The 13,583-nt window shown below is 43.1% G+C and overlaps 1 protein-coding gene across 1 annotated transcript; it reads left to right on the plus strand.

The window, feature by feature from the left end:
• Nucleotides 1-684: 684 nt before the first annotated feature.
• Nucleotides 685-6,481, plus strand: calm3a (calmodulin 3a (phosphorylase kinase, delta)). Its single transcript, XM_076977225.1, has 6 exons — nucleotides 685-848; nucleotides 2,976-3,006; nucleotides 3,293-3,436; nucleotides 3,683-3,789; nucleotides 4,032-4,167; nucleotides 4,969-6,481. Exons 1-6 carry the CDS (start codon nucleotides 846-848, stop codon nucleotides 4,995-4,997), a joined length of 450 nt encoding a protein of 149 aa, XP_076833340.1. The 5' UTR covers nucleotides 685-845; the 3' UTR covers nucleotides 4,998-6,481.
• The last annotated feature ends 7,102 nt before the right edge of the window (nucleotides 6,482-13,583 follow it).

A 13,583-nucleotide genomic window follows, 5' to 3' on the forward strand; every position in this document is an offset into this window, starting at 1 on the left:
ATAAAAACCAGAGGGCAGCAGATCATGTGAAAATATAATATTTGTGTCATTCTCAACTTTTGGCCATGACTGTACGTTTGACGAACACGCGTTGCTCTGCGATTTGCTTTTATGGACTATTCTCTTTTTAGCCAGTAGAGGGAGCCAAATCTCATTTGCATGGCCATGAGTTTTAAAGCTGAAAGGAATGCAGTGATTGTTGTATGACTCATGTTTGTCTTGACATTATTTAAAACGCACTTCGAAATAATGACAGAAATTATTTAAAAATCTAATATTTTTGTTAGTAAAAAATCACTTAAAATAAAGTTGTTTTAATCCGTTGTTTTATAACTTATTAATTATACGTTGATGTGATGCACAGTGCACAACAGCCCAACACTACGGCGCAACTGAAGTGCGTGCGGAGTGCCTTGTGTGACACAGAAACAGCTCGTCGATCGCCAAATATTAAATATTCTGTTTAGTAACTGTTTAGTAACCTGTCCAGTAACAGGACGTGATGGATGGGGAAATTGGATGTATGCAGAAGTGTTCTCTGTGTATTCCAGCGCAAATGGACAAACACAAATATAATGTTAAGAACAATACATTTTGTGATTACCTCAGATAAATAATGTAATCCCGCGGAGGGATATGGTGTACGCGTAGGCAGACCAACCCCGTGTGTCGGTACAGTGGCCTGAAAATGAGATCCGGTTCAACTTCCATGTCTTTTCATACCAAAGATCCCTCAGGTTATACTTAGCGTGCAAGGTCTTGACATTTTTGTAAAAGTCCAACGGGAATCTCATTTTGCGGACTACGCGGTCACCGAGTGGATCTTTAATTAATTTGCGAATAAAATGGTAAGTCATGATGTTCGCTCGCAAGTTATCCGAATAGATATTCGACGGTAACGTGTTAGCTGGGTTGCTAACTGCCTGGCTGGCGCGCGCGCGGGCGGCGCTGAGGTGAATATCTGAGGTGAATAATCTAAGGTGAATAATCTGGGGGGGGTTAGTTTCGCCATTAACCGAACAAGACTGCAAATCCACCACAAAAACATAATGTCCGTGTTACGTCCCACCGACGTGTTCAGACGATAAACGAACGGCGGTCCGTGGCTGTCAAACGAAATGTGGACGACAAGCTCGACTTTTGAACGGCGGCTCTTTTGACAGACGACGCGTTTAGGCCCGGTCTAAACCCCACACCCGTTTAACGGTTTAGTCCGGGCTACTATTAACGGTACGAGGCCCATTGCCTTTAGGAGAACACGGGTGGGCGGGATAATCACATGTGGTACCAAAATAACCCGGCTACACTAACATTAGCGACGCGGCGCAGCGTTTCCGCAGAACCGGACAGTCCGGGTTTGGACCCCGTTAGTCGTTGTGTTTGGATGTTTTAGGAATATGGCAGAAAGGTGAGTTGTGCGAGATCGATAGCCGGCTGCAGACGCACCGCTGAGCACTGCCCCCACCCTCCCTGCGTGGACCCGAACCAGCGGCGGTACCGCAGCACCCTGGCACTGAGTTTGCAGCACCCAGAACGGAGTGGACGCCGGCCTGTGCTTTCCACGAGTCGTACGAACATCGTGGATTTGTAGCAACTCGTTGAAATCTGTCTCATCAATGTTCTTCAATGCAGAATTTGACCTTAAAGACATTAAAGGAGTAATAACTCTGGTCACGTCCAACACGTAGCCCCACACACCTAATGCAACACTTATCACCTCTTTCACTGTGCAAAACATGTAACCTCCCTTGATTGGGAAAACCTGCCTTCAGATATGATACTGTTTGCACCCTTCATATTTATACATGTCAATAATTATAAATAAGGAGAAAGAAGTGTCTGGACTAGTGACGTTATACTAGCACATTATACCAGTTTTAAGTTTGTTCAGTATTGTGGTTGTGGGTTTGTAGTTTTTGTTTTGTTCATCATGATGAATAGCTGCAGGGCAAATCTTGAATGTCCTTGGTCAAATCTGCAGTGCACACATAGGCCTACCTCCTTGTGTAGCGCCCCTGTGGGCCGGACCACACCAGACCAGACCGGAGGACTTCTGTTGCATGACAAATATTTGGTCCCTTGTGCTCTGCTTGATTGTAATTGCTTCGTTAAAAATGGCTGTTCAGGGCCCTCGACCAAAACCTGGCTCCTCTAAAGGGTTTCACCTCCCATTCTCTGATGTCACAGCATGTGCTTTCTGACCAGGTGTCTCAACTTCGCAGCGTTTCAGCTCCTGAACAGTAAGCAGCTTCACCACAGGAAGACTGTAGTCTAACGCTCCTGAAGGCCTGGCTCAGCAGTCCCCTTCAGCCTGCGCTGCAGTAGTCTTGTGTCTGTGAAGCTTTCTGTGTCTGTTCACACAGCACACCTCCTACACTAGGGTGCAGATTGTGAATCTAGATTCTTCCTGTCTCCACACATGCCCTGGCTATATTGTCTTCATAAAAAATGTGTGTAATGCACAGATTTATGATTTATTCTCCAGAACCTTGGTTTGCATTTCTGTATTGTAAAGGTCGTTATTGGCAATTACAGCAAGGCACACCAATAAAAAAAGCAATAGGCTAGACATGGTTGTTTTCCTAATAAACATTCCTAGAGTCTCTTTTAAACATTTATAAACTTAACGACTGAATTTATTAAGGGCAGAAAATTCACTGCCCATAGAGCATTTGTCCGTGTGTGAGGTGACTGAACTGTGATGAAATACAGTAAAATGTCCCTTCAGCAGCACCCACACAGTTGAGCAGCTGCGTAATGAAGTGCGTTTTTGTGAAGTGCAGTCTTGTACTACCTGAGCGACACTCTTGGGGGCACCCTCTCATTAGACCCAGCATGGCTATTTTAGGTTGAGGAACATTTGCACATGTCCTTCGTCACAGTCTCTAAGTCAGAGGTGTAGAAACGCCACACAGCTGGTGTGTGTTTGTGTGGTGATGCTGCCTTGAGTCTAACTTCATCTCTCTTCCTCACAGGCTGATCAGTTGACTGAGGAACAGATTGCTGGTGAGTGCACTCTTTTTTTTGTTTGGCCTAACATTGCTCTCCTCACCCCTGCCAACCCACACACTGGAACCTGAGCGAAGCAGACATCAGCCACTTTAACCACTGGTTCTGTTTTTAGGGACTTGTGGTCATATTCATAAGTGCAGATGCAGCAGTTCTTGTGTAAATTGCTGGCAGAGTCTCTGTGGGATAGTGTGGATAAAACTCTGTCTCTCCTACTCCCTGTACATTGAAGGGTGCTGGCAAGATACTAACGGGACTACTGACTTTCTTTCTAATTCACTAGAGTTCAAGGAGGCATTTTCCCTCTTTGACAAAGATGGTGACGGCACCATCACCACCAAAGAGCTCGGTACCGTGATGCGCTCGCTGGGCCAAAATCCCACAGAGGCGGAGCTGCAGGACATGATCAACGAGGTTGATGCTGACGGTGAGACTTACATGCTGCTGAAGAGTTCAGTGCAGGACAGTGTCCTGTCTTTGTCCTGCTGAGTAGTGATAACACTTGTCTTGTCTTTGCTGTGTTCCACCACAGTCCTGCTGTGTTCTTGTCAGGTTCATGTGCAAAGTGAGCTGTATAAAAGTAAAGGCTGTAGTTGGATTTCTTGATTTTGCCACGCGTGTTTTATTTATTGCTTTGCTGTAGTGATTCTGATGAACTGTGATATGTCATCAGGTAATGGAACAATAGACTTCCCTGAATTCCTTACCATGATGGCCAGGAAAATGAAGGACACAGACAGTGAGGAGGAGATCCGGGAAGCCTTCCGGGTTTTCGACAAGGTATGCATCCCTGTTCTTTCCTGGACGCACAGCTCCCAGCTTTGTTTCTCTTACCTCATTTCTGTCTTTTTTTCAGTGGCGTTTCAGTTTCAGCCTGACACCACCAGACACATTTAAACCATCCAGCCAGTAGTCATTAGCTTTGGGTGCATGGCATGTTTATTATGGGATGTTAAACTCACACTGACATGAGTGCGGTGGGTGCGTGATGTTTTTGGCCTGGTTTCCTTCCCTCTTGACAGGACGGTAACGGCTATATCAGTGCAGCGGAGTTGCGACACGTCATGACTAACCTAGGTGAGAAGCTCACAGACGAGGAGGTGGATGAGATGATCCGAGAGGCCGACATCGACGGTGACGGGCAGGTGAACTACGAAGGTAGGCTGTCAGACACAGGTGAACTATGAAGGTAGGCTGTCTGTCTCAGGGAGACACAGGTGAACTACGAAGGAGGGATGTCTGTCTCAGGGAGACACAGGTGAACTACGAAGGTGGGATGTCTGTCTCGGGGAGACACAGGTGAACTACGAAGGTGGGATGTCTGTCCTCGGGGAGACACAGGTGAACTACGAAGGTGGGATGTCTGTCTCGGGGAGACACAGGTGAACTACGAAGGTGGGATGTCTGTCTCGGGGAGACACAGGTGAACTACGAAGGTGGGATGTCTGTCTCGGGGAGACACAGGTGAACTACGAAGGTGGGATGTCTGTCTCGGGGAGACACAGGTGAACTACGAAGGTGGGATGTCTGTCTCGGGGAGACACAGGTGAACTACGAAGGTGGGATGTCTGTCTCGGGGAGACACAGGTGAACTACGAAGGTGGGATGTCTGTCTCGGGGAGACACAGGTGAACCGTGAGGTTAGGCTGTCTGTCTCTGAATACTGGGTGTCTTTCCAAATCCCCTGGTGTGGCTCTGCCCACTACAGTTTTGCTTACACTTACAACCCCTCCATCGTTTCAGACGAGCTACATGTATTTCTCGTGTGGCGGGTTGTGGAAGGTCTGATGGCCGTTATGAAGTTGTGCTCTTTTGCAGCATGAGTTGCAGCCTCTCTAATGAGAGTTTTTGAAAACGGACTTGGGACAATGCATGCAGTTAATTTCCTGTTAATTTATTTATTTAATGTCTAATGTTTGAAGTTAAATCTGACTTTTTTCCCTTTTTTCTTTTTTTTAGAGTTTGTGCAGATGATGACTGCGAAGTGAGAGGTCAAAGGTGAAAGGTCTTGTCCTTTCTGCATCTCTCTCATTGCTTGTCCTTCAAAAGATCACTCTGTCTTTAGAAAAAAAATCTGAAATTTTCTTCAGCAAATAATAATAAATAATAATAATACAGTTACAAATTCCGCAGACTCCAACCAAACTAGAACTAAAGAGTAATTTGTGCAGAGTAGCTTCAGCAGATGTGAATGGACCAAGCATAACTGCATGAGTGATTTTGGAGCAGTTGTCTCCAGATCTGCCCCAGTTAGGCACGGTGTGGCACACAAGTTGACTGAGTTGAAGACCATATGTACGATGGCAGCCTATTCCTGCAGTTAACATTTATCTTCAAACGATGAGAAAAATGGCTAAAGAAACACAATAAACCAAATTCAATGTGTTAAATGTTATCAAGGTCAGAGTTGTGATTGATTAGAGAGCAAAACTAAGACGAACTACTGTTGCATGAGCCCTTTGTGGTGAAGTCCTGCTTTAACTTTTTAACTCAACAGCTGCAGTCCAGCCTAAAGTTTCTAAGGCAAACCACTGGATGTTTTTACACAGCCACTGTATTATAAATCATACCGTGTACTTCAACATGTTGGAAAGGTGTATCCATGCGGTTTGAGCGCAGTGTCGGGCTATGTACATCTGGACAGGGAGCTGGAGGGAGGTTCCTGGAAGGTTCTGGGGTTTGGATGAGTTCTGGGGGTTGGATGGGTTCGGTCCAGTCATGCTGGGCGAGATGCCTGTCGTGTACGTTGCACAGAAGGCGGAGGCAGTGTGAGCGGCTGCATTGTGAGTGGAGGGTGTGACTGAGGGGGCGCTGTTAAGGAGTGATCATCAGTACTATTATCAGTGTAAGGAAGCACTCGTCAATGCTATTACCAGTGTTGAGCTTTTTAAACGTACCTGTCTTCACTGTTGATGTCTGGTGAACTTTGCATTGCCTGTTGATGTTACAGCATGATGTGTGACTTTTGTTTTAACCATGGAAATGTGACATGTACTCTTAAACTTCGAACTTCTAGTAAATTAGGAGATGGAAAATGTATTAATATATACACATATATACACACACACGTATTTACACATTGGTGTAAAATATATGTTTGTTTTCAACCAGGGAAATTGACTGCTCTTTATGCCGGTCATCTCTCTCTTGTGGGTTTGTCACGACCACTTGTTCAGTGCTTCACAGCTCATCTTCGCTTTATGTGCAGTCTGATTTGGGGGGACGTGTATGAGGGTCTAGTGTGGAGGGACAAAGAGGGCTTCAGTTTTGACCATTTAAGCTGTGTGTTTGGCTTGTAGTGGACTTGTACTCGGAAGCTCTGGAGGTTGGTGGTGTTTTCCGAGTTTTTTAGTGATGGGGGTGAGGAAAGGGAGAGGGGGAGTGTAATAGGACTATGCGTTGCTCATTATGTGATAAATATAAACAATATAAATGTTTCCAATAAAAATAAATGTCCACGTTTCTGCTCCCACTCCGGTGTTGCCTGTGTTCCTGTGTGTGCGCATGAGTTCTTGTGTGTTCATGCTCAGCGCTGTTTTGATGGTCTTAAGACCGGTCATGGCCTGAGGTTTCAGTGCTGGGTAACTCAGGGCTGTAAGGGACGGAGATGCAATCTGGTGTCAGCACATGCTAAATTTCTAAATATCTAGTCCTAGAATTGTGAGGAAAATAATGCAGACCACTGGATAGGAAGACTGGGCCCCATATAACATGGACATTTGGGTTTACATTATGGTGTGTATTATCAAATATAACTCAAGTGATTCCACCTACACGTCTCAGAAAAATGGCTTGTTAGCCAGTTAGTGCATAAATTGTACTGTACTGTTGCTGCGCTCACGTGCCGCTAACCAAGAGCAATGCCTCTGGCTCAGACTGTTATCTCACGTCAGTTATGGAGTCCAGCACTTTTTGTATAAAAATAGCAGAAAATACTTTTGATCGTTATTTTCGGCAGATGAAACATGGTAGCTACAACGTCAGTGCACATGCCTGCCAGTTATCTAATGAAGAATCTTGAATGTTTTCAAATTAAAATACAGCACACATTACTTCGTTTTTATTGGAAAGGATTCTAAATTCAGCAAAGTATTTGAACGGTTTTGCTAGTGTATATAAAGATATTGTCTTGGTTCCTACACCCTATTTGGCTGTTTTAGGTAGGCTATTGTTTGTACCATATATGAGAGAGAGAGACTGACTATTGGTCAATGTTACATACCACAGTTTTTATTTCAGAGAACCAAAGAGGGAAAAAATAAACAACAAAAGCAATGTAATTAAAATAAAATGGAATATTATTTCTGATATCAAAAAATAGATAAATAGTTCAAAAACCTTAAAAAAAACGAATCAACATAGTTAAAAAAAATGACCAGAATCTTGTTCGATACTGAATATGTACAATATCGTCTTTTTCTTGTGTAGAACCTGATGCAAGAAAGAACTCAGCCATGCACCTCGAGAATCTTTCATGTTTCATAAGGAGGTTGATGGTGACCTTATGAGAAACAATAATGAAAACATGACTTGGAGATTTCATCTAACACATGGGTTAAAGTTCTCCGTCACTACGACGGATTTCCGTCATTTGATTTTTTTGGGGAAAAAATCCGTCAAATCATAATAAACAACACACGCGCGTGCTATGTTTTGTGGCCGAAATATGATTCTCACTGGCGCTCATTAGCGCTGGATGGATGACGGCGGTGTCATTTGATTGACTTGCGGTTCATTCCGCCTTCAGATTTGCGGACATTACGTAGAAAGGTTTTTTACCCCCCTCCTGCCTAGCGTGACCGTAGCGCGCGACTCCGTACACCTACGCGAACGGCGGAGGCTACTTGCTGCGTCACATTCTTTTTGCAGTGTAGTCCGAAACGATATGTGGTAGTATAAAGAAACACCCCTCAAAAACGGGAATGAACATTTACCTGACCAATTGTTGCATTAGTGCTAGAATTTATGCTAAAGTACTTTAAAATGCTTGAAAATGTAACTACTTCGTTTCACAACAAATAGCTATCTGACTGAACAATTCTCTTGTATTACGTTAACAAATACGAGCCTCTTGTAATTCCAGGACGAAACATGAGAGAACGTGAAGACGTTAAGATTGGGCGTTTTGAAAATAAACAACCATTAAATAATTTGATAAAAAGCGAATTATTTCGAGTATATGTATAAATATTTAACTTAATTAAATTTAACGTTGAAAACGTGTTGAAATGGACCTTGAAGGTGACGTACAAGTGCTTTAATTCCACCTTGTAAAGGTGTATGAACCCGGCAAACATGACTTAGTTCACTGCGCTGAAGCGCTGCGCGCGCGAAGTTAGTTACTAAATTCGAGAAGTGCACGGGTGGAGCCAGCTCGATTACGTCATTTTCGGCGTGCGGACCCTCGCGCTGCTCACGCCACTCGTGCTGCGTCATGTATAAAGGATTAAACCAGGCTTAACATGGATGGTGTTGTTCTGTTTGTATTTAAAAGCTCTATCCAGTGGTGTGATTTAATTTGCCATTTTTGGACATTACATTTTTTTGTAACATACCTACTTAAAGCAGGTAATCTTACGGCTTATGTTTTTGCGATAGTGAATCTGATAAAAACAAGAGAGCTTCATACCTTTTAAAACTCACCAGGATTCACTAAATTTGACTTGATCTTTAAATAATTTTCTGGAAGAGGACCCCCAGATAACTCCCATTAAATACACATTTAATACATTTATTGCTCAGGTGTTCATTCTCTCTTCTGTCCTTACACAGGCTGTTTAGATAAATATACTTTATAAATGTGTTTATTGTGTAGAATTAGGCAAAAGAGGCCGTGTCCCAACTACACCACATTTTCAGTAATTGCTGGCATTGTCTTTTGCCAGGAAAAATTTTCAGTCAAATGAAAATTTCTTGCTTTAACCCATGATCTAACATAAGAGCACCAGATGTCAAGACCAAATACAGGAAGTAGTTGTGATTAAATAAAATAAAGCAGTGGGACAATTACCTGTTATTAATTGCCAGCTTTTCCAGGTGGACTGAAAGTAGTTCTGCCTGGCACTTGTTTTTCCACATTTTGGGAAGTGACAGTGACTGCATTTTGAGTATTTGTTCCTTGCATTGACAAGGAATTGGGAATTTCTCTGTTGATAAAAATTCTTTTTTTTGTAATTTAATGCAATATTACACAATCATGTGTTGGTGTAATGTAATGGTCGATAAATTGCTTAACTCCTATAGTGGTCTGTCATATTACTGAGGTTTTCTATTAGTGATCAATGATATAAAAATCATTAGTGTATTGGAAAACCCGGCATTAAATAATGAAATAGACATATTTTTTTAACTGCAAATATGTTATTTTGTTTGCTACACAGCTAACAATTGTTTTGTGCTAGGATAAATAATCTGTTGTATAATCTGGAATATTATAAAAGTAGCTAGCAAGCTTCATGCTTCAAGCTGCATTTGAAGCTCTGTGGCAGTCCTCGGTCTAGCCTTGGCTAATTGGCCTTGACAGTTATATGACATTTAAAAAAAAGTTTATGGTATATTGATGTATAACATGCACAATGACCACTGTACAATTAGATCACAAACTGCATGCGTGAATGCAGTCACTGTTAAATCAAATTACATTAATGATGGAAAGTATGGAAATTGATATCTAGTTCATTTTAAACAGAACAGAGCCCATGATCTATGGAATTGGGGGGAAAAAACATTTATCTGACACGGTTCATCCTGCGCTAAAATAGAGACGGAAACTGTTCCACTAGCAGTAACAGAAGCTCTTCATGGATCTTACAGGACCATGTGCAAGTGTCTGGATTCACTTTGTGAATGTCGCGGAACAGTAATAACAGTGGCGTGGCACCTGGCGAGTAGCGTGAGTCAGTAAAGTGTCCCTGATCTTATCACAACGAGAATATCATGTTTAAATTAAAACACTGGTTAAGACTGTCAAACAGTGGATCTCAATAAACCCCATAGTGCTACTGCTATAAGCTGAACATTTTCAGTTCTGCATTTTTGAATGAAAGCTTACACCTTTTACACCAGAGGGTGCTGTTCTTTCGTATTAAATATTTTAGAGGGGTTGCAGGAAGCATGCAGAAATGTTTATTTTGAATATATACTTATGTATATGTGTGTGTAAAAACTAAGTAGTCTAACCAATCTAATTTCCCTCTGGGATCAATAAAGTATCTATCTAATTAAAAGAGAGAACGTCTGGGATGTAAATTGCTAGGCGTCAATAATTTTGCCCACGTTGGACCTTTGTGTCTGACCTTTGAGTCTAACCTTTTGTGTGACAGCAGTGATGCAAAGACAAACAGGATTTACATGCTATATGACTATTAGACCTTCAGACAGATTTGAGTGGGTATTAGACCATCAGACCTATTTGAGTGGCTATCAGACCTTTAGACAGACCTGACTGGGTCAGATCTTCAGACAGAGGGGCGTGAAGTGGGCATCAGATCTTCGGGCCGAGCTACATGCTGTGAACACTGCTGTCTGAATGTATTAATTTCAGGGCAAAAGGAGAAGAAAGTGAGCTCTTCCCCATTTACATACACAAGCACAGGCCACTGACCTGCCAGAGATTGTCTCTGAGTCACTGACACTGCCTGGAAGGCTGCCTGGCAGGATGGTCTGATCTGTGTGTCAGAGCTGAGCCCCTCAGGCTGCTGGTTTGTAGGTCAGGGGATGTCCCCCTTGCAAGGGTCTTTTCCACTGTCTCCAAACAAAGAGGGTGAAAAGGTGAACATATTTTTTTTTTTACCAAGCATGGGGTCTGATAAAATGGCTCATGACGTGATAACGTATTCTAGCCTCTGGCTTTAGTTCTTTGAATTCCCCCTGTTCCCAGTGATATCTGTGGTATTTAAATGGTTGATTGAATGATTAATATATGATATGATAAATATATCAAAGGCTGAAAAACCACAGATAGGGAGAACTGGTTTAAACTTTGATGGATTGATAAACTTTAGATTGATGACCAATGACCTTGTGAAAAGAGCATAATTGAAGTCAGGTGTTCAAATCAGTTCAGACATACAGGGTACCCGCGGGTCCTTAAAAAGTCTTAAAATGTCTTAAATTTAGTTTTCCATATTCAAGGCCTAAAAATGTCTTTAAATGTTTGGAATTTTATGAGGGGAGGCATTAAATTATTATAAGTGTGTGTTGTTCAGTTGTTCTGGCGCGATGTGAACTTTGCCGAATCTAGCGCTAGGACCATGCAGAAAATAACCGCTCCAGGGTCCTAGTGCTAGATGCCTAGCGTTGGAGTATACGGCCTCAACAACGTCAACAATTTTCGTTCGCCAACCCCCCTCCCCCGTCAACGATGTGGAACACACCTGCATCCCCAGTAATAGTATTATTTTTTCTTGTGAGAGGTATTAAAAAGGTCTTAAAAGTCATTGAATTTGAGATTTAAAAATGTGCAGATACCCTGGACATAGTTTTGACCTGCTCTGACCTACAACAAACAAATCCCTAACATTTTGGTTATCTGCTCCAGTTACAACAATTCTGCTGTAGTATAATATTGCCAAATAAAAGGAGTTTCTAGGGGATCTGTGCACAAGTGCTCAGTACTAGACATGGTTAAATATTTCTTAAAACAGTCACTCAAATGTTCAAAATTTAGCAATGCCACTACTTTCTCAAGACTGGTGGTCAAGGCAGGATGGCATAGCCACAGGAAACCTATATATTTCTCTCTCACTCTCTCTGTCTTTCTCTCTTTAATCTAAAATACCACTGAAAAAGGAAACATACGCCAGATGTCTCGCTGTGAGTTTGATTCAAAGTCAGACTATTCTAACTGTTTAAGTGAAGTAATACAGTTTGAAAATGAAATGTCACAGTGACTGTAATAGTGACTTCAGTCCGTACATAAACACGTACCCTCTTAAATGATCACTCTCAGGTGTCCTGCCTGTCAAAGTAGCATCACTGTGTCGCGATGAATGACATCAGTCGTTAGCACGGTGCGGTCTTTGCCGGCGTGAGAAGAGAATGTTGTGGTGTTAGTGGTATCCATCTTCCATCTTAAACGTGACGTCTGATCATCTCTACCCATTGCGTACACAGACAGCGGTACTGATTGTAAGTGACGCACACAGACCTCATAAACGTCAATAAACACCGTGGATGCTTTCCTATGGGTGACTACATCTGACTGTAGAAGTAATTAAACAGTCATGCAGTAATTCAGAACCAATAAATCAGCTGTGCTCATGCTGCACTGACATGATCAAGAAAAAAAGACCTAATTTTCTTTTTTGCTGATAATGTGTAAATGCACCAGATCTTACACTGCGACTGCTGTGCTGCTGAGGTGCACATGTGGTCTACGGTCACGCCGGTGTGCAGCTGTAAAGGAAACTTCACTCACTGAAAGCTCAATTGGTATTTGCAGAACATTCATTTGTTTTCATTCCCTCAGTGTGAGTAAGGACCCAATTGCTTTATGATTGTCGGGACCCTTTCCTAAAGATCTTGCCCACTCCTGTTCTGCAGACCATGAAACACCCACACACGAACATGCCTCACAGTTGCTGATACAGAAGATGCCACCCCAATCTTCATGTGCATTTTTAAAAGTCTCAGGACAGTAGTCATGTATGTTCCACGAAGGCCCGGACAGATATGCTGAAGGTGCAGAGACGTCGTCGGGTCCGATTCGGCTTTCACGTGCTGAAAAGTGAAGACATGAGCAGCCCACACTTCTCCTGAGTGCTGCTTCCTGAAGTTGCACAGTATCACTTCCTGTTAAAGCCCAAGCATGCAGTGTGACCACCTTTAAATGCAGAAGCCTTTTAAAAGCACAGTTTAACAGCTCAGTGTGGCTCGGTTACAACCACCAAGTGCTTCTGTCAGCAAAAGAAACTCGTGCTGTATCCTTCAGTTGTACAAGCCCCAGACACAAAGACGAAAGACTCTCCATGGACTGGCAGGTAAATCTGCTCTGCAGCATTGTGCCAAAATCAGAAACCAACCCCAATCCATGCGGCAGGAGACAGGTGTGAGGAGGTGGTTCTGCAGCCAACACCGACCCAGTTCAAACACACTCACCACCACAACACACCCAGACCCAGTTCAAACACACTCACCACAACACACCCAGACCCAGTTCAAACACACTCACCACAACACACCCAGACCCAGTTCAAACACACTCCAGGACACAGAGCCTGCATAGCTGCTCAAGTTCAAACGTCTGCTACAGACACAAACTGAATCCTCTTGGAGAGTCAGGAGAACAGCTGAACCCCTGGCCCTCAGGAGATCTTCCATACACGTTGTCTAAGGAGGGTCCTCAAAACCACCCCTGAGTGCAGCCATGCAACTTTTTTCACAGACTGTGCCCAGACAGTCGTCAGACTGTCCGTGGAATTGCAGTGGTCAGTCCCAAGGCAGCAGGGACTGACCACTCTGAGCGGTCTCTCTGGGCATCCATCAGTCTCCCCTCACAATGTTGACCTCAGACACACTTCCCATCGTTCCTTGTCTCCTTGGGCGTACTGCAGTATTTCTAAGGGAGAACTATC

Source organism: Brachyhypopomus gauderio, chromosome 16 (assembly GCF_052324685.1).
Source record: "Brachyhypopomus gauderio isolate BG-103 chromosome 16, BGAUD_0.2, whole genome shotgun sequence".
Lineage (NCBI taxonomy): Eukaryota > Metazoa > Chordata > Actinopteri > Gymnotiformes > Hypopomidae > Brachyhypopomus > Brachyhypopomus gauderio.

Bases quoted from the DNA above. Each gene is read 5' to 3' on its own strand.
- calm3a (XM_076977225.1), top strand. The intron at 3,007-3,292 runs GTGAGTGCACTC...CTAATTCACTAG, and splicing joins GACTGAGGAACAGATTGCTG to AGTTCAAGGAGGCATTTTCC. The intron at 3,790-4,031 runs GTATGCATCCCT...CCCTCTTGACAG, and splicing joins CCTTCCGGGTTTTCGACAAG to GACGGTAACGGCTATATCAG.